This window comes from Cucurbita pepo, chromosome 20 (assembly GCF_057944985.1).
Source record: "Cucurbita pepo subsp. pepo isolate OVF chromosome 20, ASM5794498v1, whole genome shotgun sequence".
NCBI lineage: Eukaryota > Viridiplantae > Streptophyta > Magnoliopsida > Cucurbitales > Cucurbitaceae > Cucurbita > Cucurbita pepo.
The window spans coordinates 4,144,616-4,166,613 of record NC_141817.1 but is presented as its reverse complement, the minus strand read 5'-3'; the positions used below and the strand labels follow the sequence as shown (position 1 = coordinate 4,166,613).

General features: G+C 35.5%; 4 protein-coding genes across 6 annotated transcripts; 2 read left to right on the top strand and 2 right to left on the bottom strand.

Moving 5' to 3' along the window:
- Positions 1–715: 715 nt before the first annotated feature.
- On the bottom strand, positions 716–4,480 carry LOC111783722 (Homeodomain-like superfamily protein). Of its 2 annotated transcripts, XM_023664642.2 has the most exons (3): positions 3,975–4,480; positions 1,342–1,970; positions 716–1,237 (listed from the first exon to the last, which is right to left on the bottom strand). In XM_023664642.2, exons 1-3 carry the CDS (start codon positions 4,478–4,480, stop codon positions 1,233–1,235), a joined length of 1,140 nt encoding a protein of 379 aa, XP_023520410.2. In that variant the 3' UTR covers positions 716–1,232. The 2 variants fall into 2 exon arrangements, with proteins under 2 accessions (XP_023520410.2, XP_023520409.2); XM_023664641.2 differs by having other exon boundaries at positions 716–1,970.
- A 4,302-nt stretch (positions 4,481–8,782) lies between these two features.
- LOC111783471 (uncharacterized) lies at positions 8,783–9,715 on the top strand. Its single transcript, XM_023664402.2, has 2 exons — positions 8,783–9,059; positions 9,158–9,715. Exons 1-2 carry the CDS (start codon positions 8,783–8,785, stop codon positions 9,481–9,483), a joined length of 603 nt encoding a protein of 200 aa, XP_023520170.1. The 3' UTR covers positions 9,484–9,715.
- On the bottom strand, positions 9,652–15,018 carry MTACP3 (mitochondrial acyl carrier protein 3). Of its 2 annotated transcripts, none has more exons than XM_023664403.2 (3): positions 14,851–15,018; positions 10,231–10,442; positions 9,652–10,117 (listed from the first exon to the last, which is right to left on the bottom strand). In XM_023664403.2, the coding sequence occupies exons 2-3, from the start codon at positions 10,429–10,431 to the stop codon at positions 9,926–9,928; spliced, it is 393 nt and encodes a 130-aa protein (XP_023520171.2). In that variant the 5' UTR covers positions 10,432–10,442; positions 14,851–15,018; the 3' UTR covers positions 9,652–9,925. The 2 variants fall into 2 exon arrangements, with proteins under 2 accessions (XP_023520171.2, XP_023520172.2); XM_023664404.2 differs by lacking the exon at positions 14,851–15,018 and adding an exon at positions 12,230–12,379.
- Positions 15,019–18,919: 3,901 nt separating this feature from the next.
- Positions 18,920–21,931, top strand: LOC111783337 (SNF1-related protein kinase regulatory subunit beta-2). Its single transcript, XM_023664264.2, has 4 exons — positions 18,920–19,678; positions 20,567–20,745; positions 20,833–20,995; positions 21,379–21,931. Exons 1-4 carry the CDS (start codon positions 19,457–19,459, stop codon positions 21,703–21,705), a joined length of 891 nt encoding a protein of 296 aa, XP_023520032.1. The 5' UTR covers positions 18,920–19,456; the 3' UTR covers positions 21,706–21,931.
- Positions 21,932–21,998: the final 67 nt, after the last annotated feature.

Below are 21,998 nucleotides of genomic sequence, written 5' to 3'. Positions count from 1 at the left end.
GACAATATTTGCGGTGGACTTGAGCTGCTACAAAGGTGTAGAAACCGTCCCGTGTTTTAAAGCGTTGAGGGTAAGCTTGAAAGGAAAAGCCCAAAGAGAACAATATCTACTGGCGGTGAACTTGGGCCCTTACAAAAAGGGTGGATTTGGCAAGGGTCCCACATAGGATGCTAGGCCCTGAAGGGGGGTGGATTGCGAGGAGGGTGTTCCCCAAAGGGGCTGGATTTGGCAAGGATCCCACATAGGATGCTGGGCCCGAAAGGGTGGTGGATTGTGAAAGTCCCACATTGGTTGAAGGCCCGAAGGGGTGGTGGATTGTGAAAGTCCCACATTGGTTGAAGGGTGTTCCCCGGGGGTGAATTTGGTGAGGGTCCCACATAGGATGCTGGGCTCGAAAAGTGGTGGATTGTGAGAGTCTCACGTTGGTTGGGGAGGAGAACGAAACACCTTTTATAAAGATGTAGAAACCATCCTTTGACAGATGCGGTTTAAAGCCTCGAAGGTAAGCCCGAAAGGTAAAGTTCAAACAGGACAATATCTGCTAGTAGTGAACTTGGACCGTTATGTACATTAAAATCAAATATAAAAACAAAAAGAAAAAAAATCCAAAAAAACCCTATCCTGTTCTTCACGAAATTAAATATGAAATGTTGTAGGAATAGAAATTGAAACAAGTGGTAGAGACGAGAAATACTTCCACATCCCTGAACATCTCTTAATATGATATCGAGAAGTAACCTGAATTAAACAACATAAGCGAATCGATATCAACGTATTTCTCATTACAAACTAACCGAAAATTTAAACAGTAAATCTAAACAAATCCATAAGAATTAAGTTTGATATGTTTACAACTATTATCCATTTACTTAGCATCATCATCACATCCCAAAACTTGATTCAAGCGTTGTGATTCTTCAATCTACAGCCATCATGAACTGAAAACATGGCATTTCTTTTGGTCACTATAGAGGCACAAATACTGAAACATACACGAGTTTAAAATCCGAAAACGAGCCGACCAGGAACGCAGCCATGAATAGACCAGCCGGAAGCATGAAGAACCTGCATTATCCGAAAGCTGGGCTGCAAAAATCGACCGAACAGATCGGTAGTGTACACGTAAATCTGTTTAAAGTTGTGTCATCTCCAAGGCCTCCTGTTTTACATGCTCTCTTTCACTTTCACCTTGAACAAAGGCCTCTTCTTCATGAAAGGGGTCTATACTTCTTTCAGCCTGTGAATTATGTTCAGTGCTTGTACTATCAATGACAGCTCCTGAATTTACTACTCCATTTCTATAAAGAGTATCTAATTCTTGAAAATATGGGCATGTCTTACCGTTTGCAATACTAGCTTTCCCAGTTCCTATTGTTCTTTTGAAATACTTGTTCATATTTTCCCATTTTTCTTTGCATTTCTTTGCCGAACGGTTGTAACCGACCTTCTGCATCTCGACTGATATCTCCTCCCATATAGAACCTTTCGAGCCTGTAGCACGGAATTTATGTTCTAGCGATGTTCGAAGTGATATCAAAGATTGTACTTCAGCTCGAGGCCATCTTCTACTACTTGGGTCGCTTTTTAGCTCCTTCTGTATGCTGCTCTCACCTCCATCGTCTTCTGTACAGTGGTTTTCGACTGGTTGTGAGATTTGAATTTCATGGCCTAGCAGATTTTGGATGAAGGAGATAATTGCTAAGCTGCGAGACGTTTCTTGGGCTCTCAACTCCTCGTCTCTTCTCATTCTTTCGATCTCTCTCTGTTTCCAAGCTTCTTCTCTGACTATTCTCTCTTTCTCATTCTTTTCTATCATGTCTATCAACTGCCTATGCATCTCCTCCTGTTTATCCATTACCTTCATTATCAAATTTTCCACGAAAAGCTCGAGCGATCTTGTCGTTCGCTTTCTCTTATGGTTTAAATGTTTTTTTGTGCTTAAAACGTCATCACCACCATCTGAAGTTGAGCTGGAAACAAGTAATCAAGTAATTTTGTTTAAGAAGAGTTCGTCATATATTATCGAGCATAGCTATATATATCTACCTACCTATGTTCATCAGAAAAAGTATACATCTATGTATCTATGCATATCATGCGAAAAAGTATACATCTATGTATCTACGCATGTATCATGCTGTGCAACAATTAAAGGTAAGGAATTCCATAAAACCACTTTCGTTAAGCTTGCTTTGAGTTTCGATAATAGAGGAAGCGCCTATGAGAAGGAATTCGCATATTTTACACAGACTTCAAGGATAGGGGTGTCGGGAAAGAGGAGGAAACCTTCCGCCCCGAAAGAAAGCTAAATATTTTGAAAAGTAAAAAAGTGGAGTTAATGGGTGGACGACGACCTGAAATACTTAGTCAGGATTCCAAGTTCGAGAAGGGTAAATGTCAATGATCAGATGAAAGATTCAGTCTAAAACAAGCTGATTGAATAATCGAACAAACCAGTTTCTAGTTGCAGGACGAAAAGGAGGAAAATAGTCTCAATTCTGAGCTTAACTACATAAAGAATGATAATGTTACATGTAAATGGGAAAGATCGATGATCAAGAAGCGGGTTTCGATTCCTTTATCTGCCATTTCTCCTCTTTTTCATAACTTCTTCATTATCAATGAAAAATTTTGGTTTCCTTTTCAGAAAGCAAAAAAAAAAAAAGTAATATAAAAGCAGAAGTCCTAAAAATGGAAAATGGCAAGAAATCAACATATCAGAACAAGAACTTTCTATTCAATTCATTCCATCCTAAACCCATAGTCACAGATTCAGCAGATGACCACAACAAAAAGAAATCCATGACTAACCATACTAATTGTATCAGAAACCCAAAAGAATTCACAAGATTTTAACTTTCGAGAATCGAAAGCCAATCAGTTTCGAAATGAAGAACAGAATTCTTGCACTTCTAGATTCTATATCCAATACCATACAAATGAAGAACAGTTTCGAAATCGAAAGCCAATCAGTTTCAAAATGAAGAACAGACTTCTTGCACTTCTAGATTCTATATCCAATACCATACAAATGAAGAACAGTTTCGAAATCGAAAGCCAATCAGTTTTGAAATGAAGAACAGAATTCTTGCACTTCTAGATTCTATATCCAATACCATACAAATGAAGAACAGTTTCGAAATCGAAAGCCAATCAGTTTCGAAATGAAGAACAGACTTCTTGCACTTCTAGAATCTATATCCAATACCATACAAATGAAGAACAGTTTCAAAATCGAAAGCCAATCAGTTTCGAAATGTATAATATTTCTTCCTCCCCTCACCTCTTCTTTCCAACTGTCGTCTTAGTTTCGTGGCACAATCTTTTGTACAAAACCATTTCATGGCACAATCTCTTCTCTTTCCTTCAAAAGGAGAGTTAGCATTTTCTAGGACAATATGATGGTTGCTAGTGATGGGAACTTTAAAAAAGGAGAGAAAAAAGAAGAATCTTTTATGGCTCTGTTGACCTTGTCATTTTGTTACTTCAAATTGGTGCACTCTCCTAAAAGGGTTTTGTAAACTTACCTACTCCCTGTTCTTATTAATTCCATTGGGATATTTTTGGGAATATCCTGTTTGTTTCTCCTTGTTTCATCTCATTTAATAATGATAAAATTGGAAATTATACAAGATTCATCTTTAAATTTTCTAGTTTTTTCTGAAGAATTGAGAATTGGAAGAAATAAAACCAACTTTGAATGAAGAGAGATCAAGAAACCACAATTTCTTTTTCATATTTTATAAGGATCACTTTCCAGTGAAGCTTTTCTTTGATCTTATCACTTTTCCATGAGAATTCATAAAGTAATTTGCATTTCCTAAACAAATTCAAAGCACCCAAGAACTCTAAAATATGTGTGTGTGTGTGTGTGTGTGTGTTCGTGTAATTAAAGTAAATAAACTTCAATTGTTCAATTGAAGAACAAAAACCCCAATTCGTGAGGCGATGCTCAGTTCAGAGTTCAAACTCACCACGAATCATCGTCCAATTGCGGTCCTTCAAGGCTCCGGCTCAAATTCTCCGCAGCGATGGCAGCATCGGTACCACCGTTCTTCGTCTCTTCCTCCGAGAAGAAATTGTTTCCGATGATATCGCTGAAGCCGCCATTATCCTTGGCGTCGGGCTTATCATCTTTCTCAGAAGAATTGAAGTACTGGCAAGGGTCAATATTAGCCACACAGAGCTGATCGCCAGAAAATCCACCCTCTGGTGACGACGAAACACATTGGAAACTCCTTAGAGCACCGTCGAAGATGTTATCGGCCTGAGAACCCGCCGGGGACCTACCGTTGCAGCGGATAGGACGGAGCTTCTGCGGCGGCGGCGGAGGGTTTGGTAGGTGGGCGATGATGTCGGCAGAGGGAAATACGGCGGACGGAGCAGCGTAGAGGAGGTCCGTCGAATCGGGAAATGGAGCAACGTGCTGTGGGAAGCTGTCGGAGCTCGGAATCCGGTGATCGCCGGTGAAGAGGTCCATCCTGCGGCGGTTGAAAAGTGGTAAAATTTTGGCGGCGAGGAGGGTTTTCGGTGGGTGAAATTGACCAAGTAAATGGAAGTAAAAAGGTTAAATGGAAGTACGCAATTACGTTATTGCCCTTATTCTTTTCCAATAACTCCTTTTATATCCCCTCCTTGTAAATGGGCTCGTGTTCATGTTCGGGTCGGCCCATCATACAATGAACCCGATCCAAAGTGACTTTTTCTTAAAAATAAATAAATAAATCAAAAGTGCCTTGTGTGAATATATTACTTATTGGTTAAATATGAAATTTAAATTTAAATCATAATTTTTCTTCAAGTTCCAGCCATCTGTGTTCACATATGACTCGAGAATCCGATCAACCTAGACTACTCAATCTGAATCACAAACGTTGGGTTGGGTTAATTTCTTTTTCCGGTTTGGTTTGGGTTGAATTTTTAAAACTTCGAAAAATAGATCTAGCCGCAGGTTGACTTTTATTTTTTGTCGGGTCAACTTGACCAATCCCAAAATAGGTTAGAACCCAACTCGACCCTATCTTACTTTTAAGATTATTATGAATATTAAGAATATTTAATGTTTGTTTTCGTGAGTGTTTGATATTTGAGTTTTATGAGATTTTAGTTATTAATATAACCTATATTATGGATAAATAAAAATTTTCAAAAAAATTAAAAGAGAACAAAACAACTCGATAAACCCGAAAATAGAGGGTCGGGTTGGGTTGGAGTTTTACTGGATTACTCGTGACACCAACCTAATCAACTGAAATTTTTTTGTCCATCCAAAGTTCCTCTAATCAAACTCGACTTAGTAGACCCATATTTTATATTTATCGATTGTATAGTGAAAAAAAAAAACGAGAGAAAATTAACGAATATAGATGGAAAAAGAAAAATTTAGAGATAATTTAGGGCGGAAATTGAAATCAAACCAAATTACAATAATAAAAAATAAAATATTGTTTTTTTCCTAATAATTTATATTTTATACGCAAACATTTCATATTATTATAAAATATTGTTTTTTTTATTTTCTATATTTTAAAATTTCACATTATCGTTAATACTTTAAGATTTTTCAATCAAGTTTGTATAAAAAAAACATCTTGAATTTTGAATAAATAGCATGGTGATAAAAAAAAAAAAAAAAAAAAAAAAAAAAAAAAAAAAAAAAAAAAAAAACCTTAAAAAAAACATGATGACATGACATTTAACGAACAATCTTACAATTATAATGTTTTTTAAAAGAAATTCAAGAAAATACTACGCACCCAAAATAAATAAAAATAATAATAATAATAATAAAAAACTACCCACTTGGAATAGTATAATCACATTCACAAGAAATTTTTGAATTAATTGCAATTATGGTATTTTTTAGACCACGTTTCTATCGTGTTTAATCGTTCAACGTTGATATAAAGGATAGAGGTGTTTATATGATCCGATAATTTGACCAATATAATTTGACCAATTTAAATTGCTTAACTAAAATCTTGGGCTAGATTTTTTTTTTCCTATTTCAGTTGGGTTGAATTTTTTAAAAATCCAAATTTTGGATGAGTTCGTGTGTGACACTTTTTTTTGTTGGGGTAAAAATAGGATTGCAATCCAACTCTGCTCTACTTTTAAAATTTGAAAATTAAGAATATTTTATGTTTGGAACGATATTAGTAATGAGTTATGACTTATAAATATTTGATTTTGAGTTATGTGATATTGTTATTGTGAACTAGTAAGATTTTTTTTTTAAATAATTAAAAAACAACTCAACCCGACCCGAAAATAGAGGGTTGAATTGAATTGTGAATTCTATTTGGGTTGCTCGGGTCACCAATTCCCCATGTATCCTCCTAAATTTGTAACTGAACTTTTAATTTTATGTTTTTTTTTAGATATTTGAAAATTTTAAAATTTTAAAAAGTTAATTCATCTATAAAATATAAATATAAATTTACGTTTAATAGAATTTAAGAATCGTTACATTACCTTACCATTCCACAATACTATACTACAAGATTTCAAGTATATTGTGCCGCGGTCGTACATTTTTATTGTAATCATGGGCATAACAATGTGACTATGACTAATTTATTGTATTCATGGACATTTTAGTCGAGCTCAAACTCCTTGCTATCAAAGTCGGCAAATTTGTCATGGTCGATACCAGGATCTTCCTCTCATACTTCTCATGGCTAATAACAACATTGAAGTCAAAGAAAATATAAAAATCTGTTATTTTTATGTGGGTCCAATTTCAAGAGTCAACGAAACAATTTGATTATAATACATGAAAAGAGCAGTGTAACGGTTGGATTCTAGTCCATGAAATGATATAACTGACTCAAAGCCACAAAGCTCTCTAATATCAACCGATATTCTCATGACCAATTAACCTTCGATGCTTCTAGATTATACGAAACCGAATAAAAAAAGCACACGAAAAAATTGATCTCATGAACGTTTCAAAGTGGATTACCAAGAAAGAGATAAAAAGTTTTATTTTATTTTATGGGTTGAAGAGTTCTCCAAATAATATTTGACAATGAATATAAAGCATGTAATAATATAAAATGGTCACTTGAATTTGACAATTATTGTTTTTTACTTCTTTGCTTAGGCATTACTTAAAGTCAAAGTAAATAATTTGCTCTTACATGCTTTTCATTTCATAATTGCATAATATCTTCAAGATAGAACAAACAATCCACTTTACTAATATACCCTCAATCATCCCATCAAATTACCTAAATCCGAAACATTTTTTAAATCAAACTATCCACGTTAGCCGCTCTTGGGATGATTTTAGGGACGACGTATTCCCTTTGACTATAATAACAGTCGGTAATAACATTACTGTTCTTATCGTTTGATGGATAAAGTTATATGGTGATAGAATAAGAATATTATACTTACACACAAGACAACTCCTCCTCTCGAAAGCTTCGTGGAGACTACTTCACGATAACAGACGATGTCCGAACATACCATTTTGCTTTTGATTTGGGTAATCTCGAATCAACTATCGAAAGAATCGTTGTCGTTCTTCACTTTACTTGGGATGGTTTTAGGGACGACGTATTCCCTTTGACTATATGATCGTGTGGGTTTTTGGAAATTTAAAAACAAATTCTTCTATAATAATAGTCGGTAATAACACCACTGTTCTCATCTTTGGATAGATAAAGTTATATGGTGATAGACCAAGAATGCTATACTTACACACAAGACTACCCCTCCTCCCGAAAGCTTTGTGGGGACTACTTTACGATAACGGACGATGTTCGGACAGACCATTTCGCTTTTGATTTGGGTAATCTCGAATCAACTATCGAAAGAATCGTTGTCGTTCTTCACTTTACTTGCATCTTTGGGTAGGCTCGAATTAACTATTGGAAGACCCATTGTCGTTCTTCTTTTTACTTGCATCTTTTGGGTAGGCTCAAATTAACTATTGGACAACTCACTGTCGTTCTCCTCTTTACTTACATCTTTTGGGTAGGCTCGAATTAACTATTGGAAGCCTCACTGTCGTCCTCCTCTTTACTTACATCTTTTGGGTAGGCTCGAATTAACTATTGGAAGATCCGTTGTCGTTCTCTCTTTACTTAGATACGTTGCCACACTCATAAATGCATAGGTAAACCACCAATGGAAAATTTGTGCAAAGAAAGACATAGCAATTGCTTAGGCTTGATATCATATGGTTGAGGTAGCTTTGAAAATTTAGGATGTGGATAGGAAACCTTGTGTGGTCTTTCTACCAGAAATTTTTTGTTCTTAAAGATTGGTACACCAACTTCACAATCCTTCTCTCCTTCTCTCTCATGTCAAGTTTAGACAAAGAACATAGGATATTGACCTACTTCATCAACTTCCCCATCCAACTACCAACTTCTTCATGTATGTGGGTGGAAAAGACCCTTTTGCCCATTCCCCAATATTGTTTTCCTACCAACAACACTACCAAGTGGGGCAAAGATATCTGAATCCAATATTTTTTTTGTATTATCTTAAAAAGATAAGGAGGGTCAAGCTCTTCTCATCTAAAAATGCAGCCTTGTGACCAAATTCACCATAAAATACTTTAAAAAAAGCAATCTTTTTCATTTGGTAAATGACATAGAGGGGAAGATGGCGAAAATCCAACATAGAGGAACTGCCTGGTCAACGTCAAACCCGGAAGGGGTATTTCTGTAAATTCGACGTGTAGGGTCGTCTCTTTTGTTATAACATTATATAAACCCAATGCATATGTATCTAAAAATGGTGTCAGATTGATTGATAAAGCAAGAAGATGATTACCAGAGTTTGTAGCTTCCATAATTCTGTCAGCCTGTTTTCGATTCGTTTCTTCTTCTTCTTCTTCCTCCTTTTCGGCCATGGATTTCCGATGGTAGTCGAATATGCAGAAGGCGAGACCCCGTTATCCGATCTTTTGGGTCGAGATGATTGGAGACAGATAGCTGGATATGGCGAGGAGAGACTGTCCACAGTTTTGGTCACAGGCTCTGTTCTTTGTGAAGCTTGTTTGCATGGTGATGAACATCAAGTTCATGCATGGCCTATTGAAGGTAACACAATAGCAGCTAATTTCTTAGTTCAAAAACACCACCTATGAAATCAAGCTTGGTTTTTACCTTTCTGATGAGTTTAAAATCAATCACTGCAGGTGCCATGGTGGGTGTGAATTGCAAGAACACTGGAAAAAACAGCAAATCTTATGAATGGGTTAATGGAGTTACCGATGAATTTGGAGACTTTGTTATTGATATTCCATCCCATCTTCATGCAACCAGCAGCTTCGAAAAGGCCTGTTCTATCAAGATTCTTCGGACACCGAAGAACACACGCTGTCGACCTGCTCATTTAGCTGGCAGTGAACAGCTGCAATTATCGTCGTTCGGAGGTGGCATAAGGACATATACTTCTGGCATCCTTAGGCTGCAGCACCAAACATCTCGACCTCTGCAAGCTTGTATAAGAGGGGAGGATTAACCATCAGACCACAAGAGAAGCCTAGTAAAGTGAAGTAATTGGTTACAGACCAGAATATATGGCTCATGTAGATGGCGCTGAGTCACAATGATGAGTTATTCGTTCATAGTTAGCACGATAAATCGAGCTTGCATAAATATGTATCGTTTGTGTATAAAAACATCTAGATTATGTAATACCGCAATCTATTTCATACCAAATACGACAGATGCTGCATCGAGTCTTCCACACAGTTGAACTTACTCACAAGGTGTAATTCTACCCTTAAAATTCTATTGGGAGCCAAAGAGATCGTGTGTTCTTTAACAATCAGTGCATAGCCTGATGGATGATCTAATCCCAAACAAAAGATGAACTATCATAAGATCAGTTCATATAGCGAACAAGAAAGCATTAGTTAATGAGCATTACACGATGATGTATGACGAAAAACTGAAGTCGTTCAGTGTTTCTCCTCTTTATTTTCCTCTACTTGAGAAGCTATGTATCGTGCTACATCGGCACAGCAGGTAAGCTTATCTGCCTTTTCATCTGGGATTTCAATGGAGAATTCCTGTTCAAAAGCCATAACAAGCTCCACCCTGTCCAAGCTGTCCAGGCTTAAGTCCTTCTGAAAATCAGCCGTTTCAGTAACCTGCTCAGTCGTTTCAATAGCATATGATAATTAGGAGTGAATCTACAAAAATCCTGGCAAGTGATATAAAAATTCAAAGACGAGATGATAGGTGATCGATCCTGGATAATTACCTTACAGGCATCAATTCTATCGAACTTCTTAACCAATCCAATCACTCGATCAACTATTTCGTCGGAGCTTGTATCTGTTGATGTGCACAAATGGCAACTTAGCTTTTCCATTATATTCTCATCCTTTAAAAACAACTGTGTTGTAGTATTAGGTACTCTGATCTTCATGTGCTTCAGGATTGAATTTCTGATGCTTTGCATGTTTACAGGAGCTGAAATTAACAAATTCCATTACAGTCCAGAAAACAAAGGATTGACAAGTTCCGGTTTCATAGATAGGAATACAAATTATCAAAGTCTGAAATGTGAAATATCCTCGGTGTATGAAGGGAGTTCAACAAATAAATTTTGCACGTGCATGTTAAGTTATCAAGATCTAACTTTTCTCAAACCTGCAACTTCAAGAACCACTGAAACACGTTACAATATCAGAGTTGTGAGATCCCACATCGGTTGGAGAGAGGAACGAAACATTCCTTATAAGGGTATGAAAACCTCTCCCTAGTAGACGCGTTTTAAAAACCTTGAGGGGAAGCCCGAAAGGGAAAGCCCAAAGAGGACAATATCTGATAGCGGTGGGCTTGGACCGTTACAAATGGTATCAGAGTCAGTCCTCGGGCGGTGTGCCAGCGAGGACGCTGGGCCTCAAGAGGGTGGATTGTGAGATCCCACATTGGTTGGAGTGAGGAACAAAACATTCATTTTAAGGATGTGGAAACCTCTCCCTAGTAGACGTGTTTTAAAAACCTTGAAGGGGAACCCGAAAGGGGAAGCCCAAAGAGAACAATATCTGCTAGCGGTGGATTTAGACTGTTATAAGAGTCCTCGAAAGAAAATACATAAAATACAATATTTGCTAGAAAGTGCGCGTGGTGTGCGTGGGGTGGGGTGGGGGGATGAATTTGATTAGGAAAATGCTATGCTATAACGTCTATGTTTGCACCAGAAAACTAAAAAAATAGCAAGCTCTATAAACAGCTTTACATAAATTTTGTTAGCCAAATCAAGAAATTTAAGGGCATGTCTAAGTAGATATGCATCACCATCTGAGCTAAATCCACAAGAAACAATTCCAATTCATAAAAAGACTGGTACAGAAACAGGAAGTCACCAACCAAAATGAAAAAAAAAGAAAAAATGATAAATAAAGGAAATGAAAACAGAGGGCATGAGTGAAAAGTTTGAAGGAGGTTATGAAAATAAATTGGCGGAACTTCCTACACTAAACATCACTTTGTAGGCCAAAAAACATTATAACAAATGATATTTTGTTCATAATAATAAACAAGAATATAGTTCATCATAAAGTTGAGATTAATGTATAAAGTTCAAGGGGTCATGACATCCTCGAGGAGAGACGAGTTACATCAAAAGTCAATAACATAGAACGAAATGGACAAAGAAATGAACTTAAAGGCAGCAAATAGTTTCTGCTACCAGACAAGCAAAAGTATTATTAAAAAATGATTTAAAAAGCTACGTAATCATAGCCATGTAAACACTTACTGCGATCAACTTTTTAACTAAAGCACTAACAAAGTGACAATTCCAGGGATCATTTAAGACTATTTAAAACTTGGCTTTCCAAAACCATTGAAGGAAACATATATTTCATTTCGGATTTTCTTCAAAATAGTTGTTATAATGCATTGTATTATTAAAAATTTGCTAGTACCACTAACTTCTCTAAAAAGTGTTAAATTTTGTCTTCATCCATCATGTCTTGTATATTAAGTGCATGTTTGAGACTGTCACGTTTAAAATCACCCCAAAACATGTTTTCCTTGAAATTCAATTTTGATCATATGGAAATCAGTTTCAAAAGTGTAAAATTAAACGTTGATTTTGAATGATTGAAGTAAGGTTTCATAGTGAATTTGAATACGACAAAAATGATTTTAATCCTTTCAAAATATAAATCATACCCTAAATTCAAAATAGCAAACCAATAATCTGCAGAGAAGTATTTGAATATATCAAAGAAACATATTTTAGTTACCTCTACACAGTGTCCATGTCCTAGAGTTGTTCGGTCCTTATTGAATCATGTTTTCCGTCCACTGTTATAGGGCCGTCCTGATGGGTTCCTAACCCCGTTTATTAGCCCCAAGATGTTCCTAGCTGCTAATTAATTACAATAGCAAGCACTAATCAACATTTTAACACCTAAAATATGTAAACCACACCGATGGCAATGGGTTCCTAACCCCGTTCAAGCAGAATCAACAGAAAGGATTGTTTTCCAGCTGCTGTTAGTTCCTTTTTCTTGGTCATCAAACCCATATGACATACAAAGGATCCTTAATGGGTCCCTTGGATGCTATACATAAACCAGGTGTCCCCTGATTACTTTAAGGCATTTTTTGGGGCTCTTAGTGCCATCTGTTTAACCTAAAGGCCTCAGGCAGAACAGGATAAGGACTAGAGATGGGCTTCACTAATTGGAATGCATTTGGAATGCCTTCGATGTTTATGTTGAGGAGGAATGTAACTGATTTTAGATAGCCAACAGAAATGAGGATGGGAATCAGTGCTTTCTTCGTAGCTAGATGTATAAATTTTTTTGGGATTAAATTACAAGCTAATCCACTAAACATTCAGAGTTCTACCTTATAGATCCAAAAACTTAAAATAGTTTTTAAAAGTACAATATAATAGGTCTTTATACCTTCAATTTTGTGTCTAATAGATCATTAAACTTTTAAAATATCCAAGAGGTCTCTCCCTCAATTTTCAATTTTGTGTTTAGTAGGAAGTTAACATTTGAATTTGGTATCCAATAGATTCATATATTTTTTTAAAAATATTGTATAAGTTAGGGACCTGTTAAGCACAAAATTGAAAGTTCAACGGTTTAAAAAATTCAAGAATATTAGAAACAAAATTGAAAGTTACTAGATGCATTTTTAACGTTTAGGACTTGTTACATACAACTATAAAGTTCAAGGATGAAACTTGTAATTTTCTTTGATATCGCCATGGTATTTGGCCCACTGCTTGACATAAAGACATTGCAAGTCATAATATAAACTCCAGCAAACCATTAGAATTTTCTCTGATTTTGAAATCTGTGAGATCCCACGTAGGTTGGGGAGGAGAATGAAGCATTCTTTAAAAAGGTGTGGAAATCTCTACCTAGCATATGCGTTTTAAAGACCTTGAGGGAAAGCCCAAAGAGGACAATATCTATTAGCGGTGGGTTTGGGCTGTTACAAATGGTATCATAGGCAGACACTGAGCGATGTGCAGCGAGGAGGCTGAGCCTCGAAGAGTGGTGGACACGAGCAGTGTGCCAGCAAAGACGCTGGCCCCAAATGGGGTGGATTGGGGGAAGGAAGGGGGGTCCCACATCGATTGGAGAAGGGAATGAGTGGCAGCAAAGACGCTGAGTGCCGAAGGGGGTGAATTGTGATATCCCACATCGGTTGGGGAGGAGAACGAAACATTCTTTATAAGAATGTGGAAACCTATGCCGAGCAAACACGTTTTAAAAACCTTGAGGGAAAGCCCGAAAGGGAAAGCCCAAAGAGGACAATATCTGCCAGTGATGGACTTAAGGGTGTTACAAAATCCTTCCACTCAAATCCTTCCACTCAGAGGCTTAAACCCAAACCTTCAACTAAACTCCCACCCAAAACTCCAACCCCAATTACAACCAAATCCACCCCTAGGGTGTATTCATAGAACCATCTTTCAACTCCCAATGACTTAATCTAATGAGCACATCCTTTTCCCAAAAAAGTTTCAGAAACCAACTCCACATTCCAGAGTCCATTACTGAACACTACACACTGCTTAAAATAATCACAGAGAAACCCTAGATGGAATCTACGCAAAACTTGAAATAGCTCAAACATCAGGACAAACTCAGCAACCTAAAATGCCACATTGGTTGGATTGTGATATCCCACATTGGTTGGGGAGGAGAACGAAACATTCTTTATAAGAATGTGGAAACCTATGCCTAGCAAACACGTTTTAAAAACCTTGAGGGAAAGCCCAAAGAGGACAATATCTGCTAGTGATGGACTTAGGGGTGTTACAAAATCCTTCCACTCGGAGGCTTAAACCCAAACCTTCAACTAAACTCCCACCCAAAACTCCAACCCCAATTACAACCAAATCCGCCCCTAGGGAGTATTCATAGAACCATCTTTCAACTTCCAATGACTTAATCTAATGAGCACATCCTTTTCCCAAGAAGTTTCAGAAACCAACTCCACATTCCAGAGTCCATTACTGAACACTACACACTGCTTAAAAGAATCACAGAGAAACCCTAGATGGAATCTACGCAAAACTTGAAATAGCTCAAACATCAGGACAAACTCAGCAACCTAAAATGCCAAACACATTCCCCAAACAAACAAAGCGTCTAAAAATCCAGATTCCTTCAAACATTTCACCCTTCATTATCATAAACCAACCAATTTTTACCCAAAATCGTGAGAAAAATAGGCTTACGAACAAACTATAATACAACGAATCTGTAAAATTGGAAAAGAAAAGCAAGAAAGAGGAAGATTGCAACAAAAGTAAAGATTGAAAAGACAAAAAAAAAAAAAAAAAAAAAAAAAAAAAAAAAAAAAAAAAAAAAAAGTTGGAAACCTATTTACTTACGAGACTAGCAGCTACTGGCTGTAAGGTGGTGGAAATATTCTCAGTGAAGCGTCCGCCGAATTGCCTGAAATTGAAACTGCGGCTGTTATACCATCGCCATTTCAAGTCCTCCGAGAAGATTCCCAGTTTTGGAGCTTTCACTAGACTGAGGGGTTAACAAGATAAAATGGCAATTGCCTAAATACAACAAAATATATTTTTGTAAAAACTTTTATATTTTATCTAAGAAAAATACTTAAAATTTTAAAATTTTCAATAATATTTTTAAATAATAAAAAAAAAAAAAAACAAAAATCTTTAAAATATTAATATTTTAACTGTGTTTAAAAAATATTCATCTCCTCCCGGTGGAAATGAGTGAACTTCAACTCATAATATTATGTTTTATCGTGTTGGATGATGAAAGTCTCAAGTCCGCTAATTTAAGGAATGATCATGGGTTTATAATCAAATAATATTATATTCATTGGTACGAGGTTTTTGGGGAGCCCAAAGCAAAGTCATGAGAGCTTATGCTAAAAGTGGATAATATCATGCCATTGTGTAGAGTTCTAACATGGTATCAGAGTCATGTCTAAACTTAGTCATGCCAATAGATTGGTAAATCCTCGGATGTTGAACGAAGGACTCCAAAAAAAAAGAAGTCGAGCCTCCTCGAAGGCATAGTTAAGAAATGACTAAGACTCCAAGAAGAAGAAGGAGGAGTCGAGTCTCGATTAAGGGGAGGTATACTTTGTTCGTGATGAAAGCCCCACATCGGGCAGACCTTTTGGGGAAGCCCAAAGCAAAGCCCTTATGCTCAAAGTGGACAATATCATACTATTGTGGAGAGTCGTGTTCGTCTAACACACACCACCTTATTTGGTCTAAGTCTCCAAAATGTTAAGCATATTGAATCGAATATAAAAATCATAATTATCACTCATACAAATTAAAGGACAAGTTCTCACGGGATAGTTTAAATCTAATCATTTGTAACAATTACAAAAATGTATAATATTAATCGGAGATATAACAATCAAAATTGTTAAAAATTAATAATTAATTAGAAGACTTTAGGGCATAAATTCCAATAAAACCGACTTGATACTCTTTAGATTAGATTTATGGTTTTTTTTTTTTTTTTAGTTTTAAGATTTTTTTACCAGAATTGCGATTGTGAGGCACACACTTCCTATTAACGAGTGAGTTAAGCCTATTCGTTCTTGCGTCGCCTACGGCCAAGCTATGTATACTCAAGCCTCTGGCCCCGATTTAAGAAGAAAGTTTTAGAAAACGGGGGCAGAGAGATTTCGAAAGAGAGTTTTGAAAGCAAGATTTGAGAAATTGAAATTAGTGTTACATGGGAATGTAAGCAAAAGACAACAACAACGACTTACTGCATATAACTATCAGGTAGGGACAAAACCGAACAATTTGGAGAAAAAAATTCAAAAGAAAGCAAATGAAACATATATCTAATCTTGAGTCTAAAGCTCAGATACCAAATGATATAAAATCAACTTAAAGGAAATATCTGATACCAAATTAAGAAATCACTGCCACTGAAGTAAGATTCAGATTAGTTTGTTGATCAAATATCTCAAGACAATAATACTTGTTTGAGAATTTGAGATTTGAATCACTCAACAAAAAAGATCGATCATGTAAGTTTGAATGATTCTAAACATGCAACCTAAACAACGTAGAATTGCAAATAAACTTAGTTTTAATGATAAAGGAATCACTCCAAGAGAAAGTTAAATTCGAATTATCTTGTTGATCAAATATCCGAAGGTAATAACACTCGTTTGAGATTCGAATCAATCACTCCACAAGCAAGATGATCATGTCATACTTGAATGATTTTAAACATACAATCTAAACAACTTATAATTGAATAAAATAAAATAAAATAACTTGTCACATTGGCTAAAAGAAAACACAAATGCTCTTTGTACTTCATTTTTCAGGTCTCTTTTACAAAAATAACATACATAGTTTGTATAGGCTCAAAATGAAATCCTTAGTCATTTAAAGAGTCGGTAACCTTCGTACTTTGTAACCATTAAATTTGTAACCATTTAAGAATAAAATCATATCGAAATTTAAATTTTATTAAATTGCAGATATAATAATTAAAATTATTAAAAATAAATAATTAATTAGGAGACTTTAGGACATAAATTCCAGTAGAATAACTTCAATTATAGACTGAATGATCTTTCCCCTACTAACTCCGGCCAATAAAACATAGAAATGATAGCCTCGCAGGGCGCCGCCCCTAGCAACTCCCATGCACGTTGAACATTCCTTCCCCTAGCAATGATACGATACTCGCTATAGTGGATCAAATTCACATCGACGTACAACTGTGAGTTTGAGAAGAAACCCGTGCTCGAATATATTGTTAGCCTTTAAAATATGGTTTTCAATTTTAAAAGAGTATTTATAAGATATTGAAATATATATATATATATATATATAATCTTAACGGTCGAGAAATTGTTTCGAGAATAATACAAGTAAAGATGTTTTAACCTTTAAGTCGAGTTCGTAGTTGGGAACTCATTTTCACGTGTTAGGTGCATTCCAATTTCTCTCTCCCTCCTCAATCAATGTTTAATTTCAAATCCGTTAAAGTTAAAAAAAGGTAAATCTAAGAAGGTAAAAATAAAATATGTATATACATAAATATAAATATATATATAAAAGATTAAGACTTGTCGCAATCGCACTTTTGCGACGACGGGACAGCGATTGAGTAGCACTTATTCTAATCAAGCGAACACGTCAGCCGTAAAAAATTTGGACTTCAACAAATAACCTATGATTGAACTTCGAATCACGATGCGGAGAAAACAATATATTTGAAAATAATAAAAATATTATATTTTATTATTTAATATATTTAAATCTCATTCAAATATTGAATAATATATATTTAATTGATTTGAATGAGTATTAAAGTATTTGACTGTTTTAGTTTATATATCTAATATATTAAATATTAATTTAAATATTTGATTTTTTATTTATTTAAATGGGTTGTTACATAAAAATATTTTAATTTTAAATTTTTTATTATTTAAGTTTGTTTTATTCCGATAATTATATTTTTTTTAATTTTTTTATTGATTATTTAATAAACAAATAGAAGGACCAATTGTTCAAGTCCATTTAAGGGAACTACTCATCTACTTACCTTATATGCGATGAGATTATGTTTTTAACTTTTTATTTGGCTAAGTCTTCAAAACAATCGACCAAGTTTAAAAAAAAAATTAAAAATGTTTTTATTTTATTTTATTTTTTACTTCAAAAACACTTTTAAACTTTTTTTAAAAAAAAATTAAAACATATTTACAGATAATACTCTCGTAGACTTTCCAAAGTAATATTAAAATTTTTGTCAATAATGTATGTGAATAGATGGTTTTCGTTCCTAAGTTGACGTACAATTTTTTTTTAAGAATGTTAATGCTAATTTAAAAAAAATTATGAGTATTTTTTTTTTAGAAAAAGTCTAAGTAAAAATATTTTTAAACAAAAAAAATTGAAGGATATTAATAAAACTTTTTTAAGTATATTTTTAAAACACTATTAAAAGTATTAAAAGTAATACTAACCGTTTCTATCCAAAACTAACTATAAAAGTATTAATTTTTTTTTTAATTTAAGAATATTATTGAAAATTTTAAAAGTTCACTATTTAGAATTATTTTATTAATTTAGCCAATATATTTCTAGATTAAATCTTATATAAATAAATAAATAAATAAATATATATATATATAAATAAATAAATAAATATATATATATATATATATATATATATATATATATATATATATAATTTAAATTAAATTATTGGTAATCATTAAAAAAAAAAAAGCCTAATTTATAGACTATAAATTATTTAAATATAATCTTAAATTTTTTTTAATGGATGATAGGTTAAATAATAAATACTTAAATTTTTTTTAGGAAATTATTTTATCATTGATTAGAGGTAAAAAAAAAAAAAAAAAAAAAGTAAATTTTATTAATAAAGAACTAGTGAGTAGGTGGAAGAGCTTTTTTTCTAATCAGTCCCAACTTCAATGATGATCTTGCTTGAAGTGGAGGGCGATAAAATGGGCAAGAAAACAAGAACAATCTCACTTTCTTCTCCTTTTCTCTGCCTTAATTCTCGCTTTAGCACTCGTGTGGGGTGAACCCTGAAGCCTCAAGATTACAGCCATCTCCCCAGAAACGGAATACTCATTCAGTGATGGTGGAGTTGGTGTAGAGACCCCATCAATGGCCTCCTTCCTCCATTCAATCAATTCCAACGCCGCTCCATTTCATTGATCATGTGAGGACGACAATCCCCAATTTCTTCTCCCAACGCTGCTCCCTTGAGCCGCCTCTGATTCTTCCCCAAGTCATCGGAGAATTTTGTTGAAGATAAGGGGGTTTAGCGATTCTCCTTCGATATCGATTTCTGGGGTTTCTTTTTGTCGTCTATGATTTTTGATTTCCCTTTCTCTAATCTGATTTTGAGGCTCTGGAAGTGGGTTTTGTGTTTTGTTTTCTTGTTCTTAGTTCTTTAAGGGTTTTGGGTTGTATTTGTACCGATTAATCAATGGGTAACGTGAATGGGAGAGAGTATGTAGACGAAGAAGATGATGATGAAAATGAAGAAGAAGTAGAAGAAGAGGGTTTAATTGTGCATGAGGGCGTCGCCGTGGCTGATGGGGCTCATATTCTATACCGCCCGCAAGGTGTTTGTCAAAAGTTGTTGGGCGGCCAGTCCCCTCCACAAAGCCCCACGGCCACTCGATCGCCATTGATTTTCACTCCTCAAGTAAGCCCTCTCTCTCTCTTTATCTTGAGAAGTTCCTTTTAGTTTCTTGTAGCTAATTGCCTATGCTTACTAGCAATGTGATGAATTTGAATTAATGTATTACTTGGATTTTGAATTTCATTTGGAGATTGATATTACCTCTTGTAGATATAACTTGTATGACAATGGATAAATGTTAGTTTTGATCTTCAAGTTTGATACAGAGATTTGTTGTTGGCTGAAAAGAAGTGGGAGAAGTTTGAGATTATGAGGGTTAATGTCGAGGATGGTTGGGAGAGAGTTCCACCTCGACTAATTAAGGGGTTAATCATGGATTTATAAGTAAGGAAACACTATCTCCATTGGTACGAGACCTTTTGGGAAATCAAAATCAAAACCATGAGAGCTTATAGTCAAAGTGGACAATATCGTACCATTGTGGAGGGAGTCCCACGTTGGCTAATTAAGGGGTTGATCATGGGTTTATAAGTAAGGAACACTATCTCTATTGGTATGAGGCCTTTTGGGAAATCAAAAGCAAAACCATGAGAGCTTATGTTCCAAGCGGACAATATCGTACCATTATGGAGGTTTGTGATTTCTAACCGTTAGTTGAAGACTTCGCCTACTTTTTTTTTTATTCGAGAAGTTGGTTTAAGGCAGTTGCTTTAGCTTAAACTTTATATAATGGGGTTCATTCATTTTTTTCCCCTTCAATATATATACATTGGGTGTATCTAGCTGCTGGTTCAGCTTAGAGCTGACAAGAAAATGTTCAATTTCAAAGAGATATAAAGTTACTTCAAACTTGTAAAACTTTAACAAATTCATGTTACTCTCAGTTGGATAGGTTGTTTACTATCATCTTTTATTAGTTCCTTGATGTTTCTTTTACATTTTTATCCTCAGGTTCCGCTCACTCCTCTACGAAAACCAGATGAGATGCTCGTAATTAGCCAATCCCAAATGATGCAAGGTTCCTTGGGTTATGAAGAAACGTGCGAACAAAGCATTCCAACCATGATTACATGGACTTATGGAGGAAAGGAAGTAGCTATTGAGGGATCATGGGATCTATGGAGAACAAGGTTTTCTTCTCTTTTTGTACCATTCCACGATTATCGTTTCTGAACTGCTGCCGAAATATCTGATACTAGTTGTACCTCATTAACCAGAACGCCCTTGCAGAGATCAGGGAGAGACTTCACTATAATGAAAGTGCTTCCTGCTGGGGTTTATCAATATAGGTTTCTCGTGGACGGACAATGGAGGTATTCGCCGGAGTTGCCTTGGGGCCAAGATGATGTTGGCAACGCGTACAATGTTTTGGACTTGCAGGTAACTGATAACGTAGGATATGCAAGGAAAAGGGTAGAGTTAATTGACTTGGAGATGAACTCGTGTTGTCTCGTAAACAACCATTAATATTTTAGGCTACTTCAATGCTTTTTCCCTATGAGACCCGAAACTTGGTTTGTCTAACTAACAATCAATAGTCCATCGACATAGACAATCTATCGTTGTATGTCAATTGCTTTTTTTCCTTTTATATTCCGCTTGTTCTTCATTATTGGTGTTGGTGTTACTATTCTCTGTTAGAAATCACGACTCTCCATAATGGTATGATATGGTCCACTTTGAACATAAGCTCTCATGGTTTTTCTATTGGTTTCCCCACGGCCCTCGATAGACCTTACATCATTAGTTCATCAATTATGCAGGACAACGTGCCCGAAGATATCGAAAGCATCTCTAGCTTCGAGCCTCCTCAGTCACCAGACTCGAGCTATGACAATTTACTACTCGGGTCTGATGACTACGCAAAAGAACCGCCATTGGTTCCCCCACACCTACAGAAGACACTGCTCGATTCGCCATCATCATACATGGAGATTCCACCCTGTCTGTCAAGGCCACAACATGTAGTATTGAATCATCTTTACATGCAGAGAGGGAAGAGCGGTCCATCGATTGTTGCACTCGGTACGACACATCGGTTTCTAACCAAGTATGTAACTGTTGTGCTCTACAAGTCTTTCCAAAGGTAAGTAAATCTCTTATCTTATTGTCTCTGCTGTTCTGGGTTATCTGTAATCATAAATTTTGACATGCCAATGCCAAGTTAGTCGAGGCAAACCAAGTTTGTGCTTCAGAAACCTCTAAACCCACACTGCCATCTTGGTTTGATTTGTTCTTCACCAGTTGACACTCATTTTAGAAAGATTTGGTTTACTGTTTGCTTTCTCTGCCATTATGGAATTTGAGTTTATGTTAGCTGATTGTGTAATGGTTTATATAAATTTAGTCTCGATTCCTTAACATACACCAACCAATCTGTTTT